The sequence below is a fragment of the Salmo salar genome, chromosome 03 (assembly GCF_965601325.2).
Source record: "Salmo salar chromosome 03, fSalSal1, whole genome shotgun sequence".
NCBI lineage: Eukaryota > Metazoa > Chordata > Actinopteri > Salmoniformes > Salmonidae > Salmo > Salmo salar.
In genome coordinates this window covers 69,012,501-69,020,000 of record NC_138293.1, presented here as the reverse complement: position 1 = coordinate 69,020,000, position 7,500 = coordinate 69,012,501, and the positions used below count along the sequence as shown (strand labels likewise).

At 45.1% G+C, this 7,500-nt stretch overlaps 1 protein-coding gene across 1 annotated transcript in view; it reads right to left on the bottom strand.

Annotated features, from left to right (window-relative positions):
* The window catches only part of LOC106601208 (glutamate receptor ionotropic, NMDA 2B), an 88,616-nt gene that overhangs the window by 48,850 nt on the left and 32,266 nt on the right, over positions 1 to 7,500 (bottom strand). The window contains exon 3 of the mRNA XM_082971418.1: positions 6,708 to 7,307. Coding sequence (XP_082827544.1) covers positions 6,708 to 7,307 — 600 coding nt within the window. The remainder of the gene's footprint in view (positions 1 to 6,707; positions 7,308 to 7,500) is intronic.

Sequence of the window (7,500 nt, the reverse complement as noted above, 5' to 3'; positions counted from 1 at the left end):
AGGACATTGGCTTCCATAAACAAGGCATGGGCATAACTGGTGTCAGTCAATTCCCTGTTGTACTGTGATTAAATGCTTCAACTAGCTTGCTGCACTCATCCCCCCACAACAATTAGGCCTGGACACATTTCAGCTCCATCATTTAGCCCATTTCCTCTAGACACACACACACACACACACACACACACACACACACACACACACACACACACACACACACACACACACACACACACACACACACACACACACACACACACACACACACAAAGACACACATAAACTCATGCATGCACACACACAAACATAAACAAACATACACACAGACGAACATAAACACACACGCACAAACACACACAGTAAGCACCGTAACGTAAACACTGGAAATAAAAATATCCTTAATGCAGCCAGACAGGAACAGGAACTAATTGGTCACCTCGGTCACACCTTGACAGGCTAAATAAAAAAGGGCTTGTTTTGTTCCTCATGGTAGACCTAGCGATCAGCATTACACTCCCACTGTTACACAACAACAGAGGGAGAGCGAAAGGGGGCTATTTCCAAACAAATCAAAGTTTATTGGTCACGGATACAGGTGTAAGCAGTACAGTGAAATGCTTACTTGATAGCTCTCCTCAACAATACAATATCAATATAATTTAAGAATCAAATGACCAATACAAAGTCCAAAATTTCAAGTAGTAATAAAAAGTAGAAGAAAAAAAAGCTATGAAAAGAAGTTATGAGACATATGTACACAATTGAATATAGAGTAGGATGTATAAAATGTGTTATGCTAAATTATGATGACTGTTATATACAAGTAGTATAGTGAGAAGTGACTAGGTATAACAGCTTTAATAAATAGTCAATAAATAGTGTGTGTGTGCGTGCGTGAGTGTGTGTGTGGAGAATTAATGCACAGGGTCTCTTAATAATAAGGATCCACCCCTGTTTTTAAATTTTCACCTAAATGACATACCCAAATCTAACTGCCTGTAGCTCAGGACCTGAAGCAAGGAAATACATATTCTTGATACCATTTGAAAGGAAACACGTTGAAGTTTGTGGAAATGCTAAATTAATGTAGGAGAATATGACACATTAGATCTGGTAAAAGATAATACAAGAAAAAAACATGTGTTTTTTTTTTACCAGCATCTTTGAAATGCAAGAGAAAGGCCATAATGTATTATGCCAGCCCAGGCGCAATTTTGATTTTGGCCACTAGATGGCAGCAGTGTATGTGAAAAGTTTTAGACTGATTCAATGAACCATTGCATTTCTGTTCAAAATGTTGTGTCAGGCCTGCCCAAATGTGCCTAATTGGTTTATTAATAACTTTTCAAGTTCATAACTGTGCTCTATCCTCAAACAATAGCATGGTATTCTTTCACTGTAATAGCTTCTGCAAATTGGACAGTGCAGTTAGATTAACAAGAATTTAAGCTTTCTGCCAATATCAGATATGTCTATGTCCTGGGAAATGTTCTTGTTACTTACAACCTCATGCTAATCACATTAGCCTACATTAGCTCAACCGTCCCATGGCGGACCCACCGATCCTTTATAGGTTTTAAGGTGCATACGGGTAGACAGCTAGGGTTTAGCTGTTCAATGGCCTGGTGGTAGAAGCTGTCTCAATGGTGAGAAGCTAAATTGCTTTTGGAATCCAAAGGGAAAATGTGCATCACAACAGCGGTTCATTAATATTCTTAATTCCCATGTCTAAACATGGGATCCTGAGTGGTGCAGCAGTCTAAGGCACTGTATAGCAGCGCTAGAGGCGTCACTACAGACCCTGGTTTGATCCCTGGCTGTATCACAATTGGCTGTGATCGGGAGTCCCATAGGGCGGCGCGCAATTGGCCCAGCATCATCCTGGTTAGGGTTTGGCTGGTGTAGGCCGTCTTTGTAAATAAGTAATTTGTTCTTAACTGACTTGCCTAGTAAAATAAAAAATGTATAATAATATACAAAACAATGCAGTGCAATCAACTATTTATGGTGTCACGCACGTCTTCTGTTGTTTGATTGTGCTGATAAAAAATGTGTAGAGACCGTGATTCATATTGGATTAGATTCCTCGGGGGTCATTTGGTTAATTTCCTGTTTGCATTTATTTCTGACATTGTGATATTTAAATCCCAGCACCACTGTAGCTGAGGATGCGATCTCTTCCATATTGAAGACTGGGCTGGCTGGCTGGCTGGCTGGCTGGCTGGTGTAGTCTAGATGAACTGCTGTTCATCCAGTGGAATGCTCTGAGGTGATAACCTACATCACCAGCTATTTGTCAGGCTATCAAGTTAACCTTGAAGACTTGTCGAGTAGCACATCTAGAAATATCTTCACAAGAGTTGATATCATTTTGGTAAGCTAAACAATATATAAACAACATTGTGCTAGATTAAGAGGCAAATGATGATCACTAAATAGAGTGTTTGGTATGTAAGCTAGATACTGTAGCATTATACAGTACCAGCAACTTCAGTCCATGGAAGAATGATCTATCCCAGACTGCTTCAATCTGCATACTTCCATCTCTCTTTCCTTCTCACCTTCCATCTCACCTTCCATCTCTCCTTCCATCTCTCTTTCCTTCTCACCTTCCATCTCACCTTCCATCTCTCCTTCCTTCTCTCCTTCCTTCTCTTCTTCCTTCTCTTCTTCCATCTCTCCTTCCTTCTCTCCTTCCATCTATCCTTCCATCTCTCCTTCCTTCTCACCTTCCATCTATCCTTCCTTCCCACCTTCCATCTATCCTTCCATCTCTCCTTCCATCTCTCCTTCCTTCTCTCCTTCCATCTCTCCTTCCTTCTCTTCTTCCATCTCTCCTTCCATCTCTCTTTCCTTCTCACCTTCCATCTCTCCTTCCTTCTCTTCTTCCATCTCTCTTTCCATCTCTCTTTCCTTCTCTCCTTCATTCTCTCCTTCCATATCTCCTTCCTTCTCTCCTTCCATCTCTCTTTCCGTCTCTCTTTCCTTCTCTCCTTCCATCTCTCCTTCCATCTCTCTTTCCTTCTCACCTTCCATCTCTCCTTCCTTCTCACCTTCCATCTCTCCTTCCTTCTCTTCTTCCATCTCTCTTTCCATCTCTCTTTCCTTCTCTCCTTCATTCTCTCCTTCCATCTCTCCTTCCTTCTCTCCTTCCATCTCTCTTTCCATCTCTCTTTCCATCTCTCTTTCCTTCTCTCCTTCCATCTCTCTTTCCATCTCTCTCTCCTTCTATCCCTATTTCCATCTCTCTTTCCTTCCATCTCTCCTTCCTTTCCTTCCTTCTCTCCTTCCATCTCTCTTTCCATCTCTCTCTCCTTCTATCTCTATTTCCATCTCTCTTTCCTTCCATCTCTCCTTCCTTTCCTTCCTTCTCTCCTTCCATCTCTCTTTCCACCTCTCTTTCCTTCTATCTCTCTTTCCTTCTATCTCTCTTTCCTTCTCTCTTTCCATCTCTCTCTCTCCTTCTCTCTTTCCTTCTCGCCTTCCATCTTTCTTTCTTTCTTTCTCTCCTTCCATATCTCTCTCCTTCCTTCATGCAGTAATACACTTGCTCCTCTCTCACTTATCTCTAACCCTTCTCCCTCTTCCATCTTATTCATTGATACAGATGTGAGTACAGCTTCCCTCTATGCATCTTTCTCTTCTCTCCGCCTCAACCATCTTTTCCCTCGTTCCTGGGTGACACTGTCTGAGACCCACCAGCTGTTTCACCTTGCCTCTGTTCCTCTATAACACCAGCCTTTGGTCCATCCATCTATCCGTCACCCATCCCTTGGTTTCAATTTCACAATAAAAAATGTATAGTTACTGTATATATACTGTATATTTCACAACACCACACCAAAATCTACTGTAAATACTACTCTGTGCACTATTTCAGCACCATTCCTGTTTTCTATTCCAGACATCAGCTATGAAAATATCTTATTTCCCCTCGGCTCTCTGTCTCACTTATGATCCTGCTGTATAGGTAAGCAAAGGGTTGCCTTGCCAAATGCATCAGCGGCATTTGGCCTTGTATGAAAGAGAGAGAGAGAAAGAGAGAGAGAGAAAGAGGGAGGGAGAAAGAGGGAGAGGGAGAAAGAGGGAGCGACAGTGAGAGAGACAATGGGAGAGAAAGAGAGAGAGAGTGATAAAGACCTTCTTTTACATTTCCCTTTCCCCCATTTCGATCTGTCCATTCTCCAAAGCTTATTATACTGAACAAAAATATAAACACAACATGTAAAGTGTTGGTCCCATGTTTCATGAGCTGAAATGAAAGATCCCAGAAATGTTCCATATGCAATAAAAACGTATTTATCTCGAATTATGTGGACAAATTCGTTTACATCCATGTTAGTGAGCATTTCTCCTTTGCCGAGATAATCCATCCACCTGACAAGTGTAGCATATCAAGAAACAATGTGCAGTTTTGTCACACAACACAATGCCAGAGATGACTCAAGTTCTGAGGGAGCGTGTAATTGACATGCTGACTGCAGGAACGTCCCCCAGAGCTGTTGCTGGAGAATTGAATGCTAATTTCTCTACCATAAGCCCGACTCCAACGTTGTTTTAGAGAATTTGGTAGTACGTCCCACCGACCTCACAACCGCAGACCAACGTGTAACCACGTCAGCCCAGGACCACCACATCCGGCTTCTTCACTTGCAGGATCATCTGAGACCAGCCACCTGGGCAGCTGATGAAACTGAGAAGTATTTCTGTCTATAAAGCCCTTTTGTGGGGAAAAACTCATTCTGATTGGTTGGGCCTGGCTCCCCAGTGTGTGTGCCAGTCTCCCAAGTGGGTGGGCCTATGCCCTCCCAGGCCCACCGATGTCTGTGCCCCTGCCCAGTCATGTGAAATCCATAGATTAGAGCCTAATGAATTTATTTAAATTGCCTGATTTCCTTATATGAACTGTAACTCAATAAAATCATTGAACTTGTTGAATGTTGCGTTTATATTTTTGTTCAGTCTAGTTCCCCAAGCCTTACATCACATTTTCTCAAGCTCTCTGCTTCAACCTTTCATTTTACCTTCTTCACTCTATGTCTCTCTCTTTTTTCTCTTCCCAGCTACGGGGCCTCTCCTTGCTCCTTCACGCCTCCAGTCTGTGCTGCTGTCTCACTCTGTCTGCTACGTTTCCAGCAGCTAGCTTCCTTAGCGCCGTCCTCTCCACACACCTCCTGTCCATCTTCCCCCAGATTCTCTCTCAGGAGGAGAGGCTGTTCTTTCACCACCCCTCTCCTTCTCCCGCTCTTATTCTACCATATTCTCAACCAATATTGTTTCAGCCCATTAAACAACAGACACAAATCCGTTTGGAGACGGAGACTAGCATGGCCTTGGATGTGGCTCCATTTCTCTCTCCTGGGCCCTGTGTTGGCTTCCGGCCTGGGAAATCCATTTAGCCGCAGCGGCACAAGCCTGTGTTCCTGGCGCATGGAGGGCACGTGCACTTAATGAATTATACCTTCAGTCTGCATGCATACCCCGTACACCTCTTTATGAACAATAACATACATCATGTTTACATGTTTAAGACGGGTAGGTGGTGTATCATACATTTTTCTATGTGTGTAGGATATACTATGGGGTCAGTGACACGTATGTATGGCCGTGGCACAAGGGGCAGGGCCAGTGGATGTCGTACCTGTCGATAGAGATGTGTGTGGTAAATGTAATTTGACTGTCCAATGCTACCCTCCATGGTGTAATGGGGATATGGGGGGGGGGGGGGGGGGGGGGGGTGAATGGCTGGCTGGTGGCCCTAGTGTGTCATGGTGGGTGATGTTTACTGGTGGACCCTGTTGATGCAGGGCCAAATGTGGAAGGGTGAGCAGAGATAATGTTTTATCCACAATAGAACCCGTTGTGCTGAAAGCACGTGATGTCAGTTGGAATGCCCAGCGGACGGACTCATTCCAGGCAGATTTTTTTGGAGACTGTTTGAAATTCTAGGAGTTTCTGGGAGCCCATTTTGTACAGCTGTATTTGTTCAGGCTGAATAAAAGTTGATTATTCTGCAGAAAAAATAGTCCAGTCCAGCAGCACGGTCCAAACGCGGATCACAGCCGGCTAAGATAAAGCAGGAGCAGATTGCTTCATCCCATTAGACATGGTTAAAGTGAATAGAATGAAAAGGGGTGGGGGAGAAATATCATAGGGATGAGCCATAGAGGGATCTAGTGGAACTCTGAGGTATGCCGAGGTAACACTGTGTGTCTGCTGACAGTACAGCTTCCTGTATCTCTCTCTCTCTCTCTCTCTCTCTCTCTCTCTCTCTCTCTCTCTCTCAATGGCAGCTCATGCCAGTCTACTTGAGTTATTCTTTTCTCTATGCACGTTTTCTCTCCCTATCTTCCTGTTCCCTCCTATCGCACCACGCTGATCCTGTCTCCAACTTCCCCATTCTTTCCAGTTTTCTTCAAAGGAAACAACCCCTCTTGCTCTCTGTCAAACCTCTGCATCTGTTTTCCCATGAATGAACCAGTATTGATCTGATAGTGGTAACGACGTTGCACCAGAAAGCCGTCGCCGCTTCATTTGTGAACAGATCATTGTTTAAGACAACAATGAAATACAGAGGATAAACACTAACAGATAAAAACATTGCTCATACTTTTGTTTTTCTCAATCTCTCTCTCTCTCTCTCTCTCTCTCTCTCTCTCTCTCTCTCTCTCTCTCACACAGTACACATAGAAACACACACACTGTACCTTGGCAGCCATGATCATGGAGGAGCCCCCGCGGACCCCCAGGATGGGGATGTGTGTCTGTGCAGAGATGAAGTCCAGGATCTGGGCTATGGCCTCCTGATCCGTATCGTCCCCGAACACCACGCCCTGCAACCAGTGCTCTGTCATCAGGTCACAGATGCTCTTGATGATGCTCTTGGGGTCCGTCTCGTTCATGGTGAGTACTTCCACATTGGGTGCCAGCGGCATGTGCAGGAAGTCGTCCTTCTCCCGGGCGCCCGCCAACGCTACCTCGCTAGAGTTGCCCACCAGCACCACGGCGATGCTGAGGCCCTGCACCAGCTTGGGCAGCACCTGGTGGTGGGGGGGCTGGGCCATGGGGATGTAGTGGGCCACGCCCCCGCCCTTGTCTCTGCGAGAGTGACAGGCAGGGGGCAGGTGAAACAGGCACATCAGGAGGCCCAGGAGGGACAGGGAGAGGGAGGAGAGGGCCGCACGGCGCCGGGGAGGACGTCTCACCTCCTGGGGGGGCAGGGGCGTGGGGGACGCTCGCCTTTCCTGAGGGTGGGAGGGGCTGTGGCAGCCGCAGACAGGCATAATCGAGGAGTGGAAATGTAATACCTGGGGGGAGGGAGGAGAGAAGAGAGAGAGAGAGAGAGGTCAGTATGGCCCATACACATTGATTGACTTAAGTGGATTGACATGAGCCTATAACATGAATCAGTGTATCACTAACCATGTTTCCATCTAGAGTTTTTATGCGAGTAAAGTCATACCGTATCAAAAAAATCACTACAGCTGTGATGGAAACAGG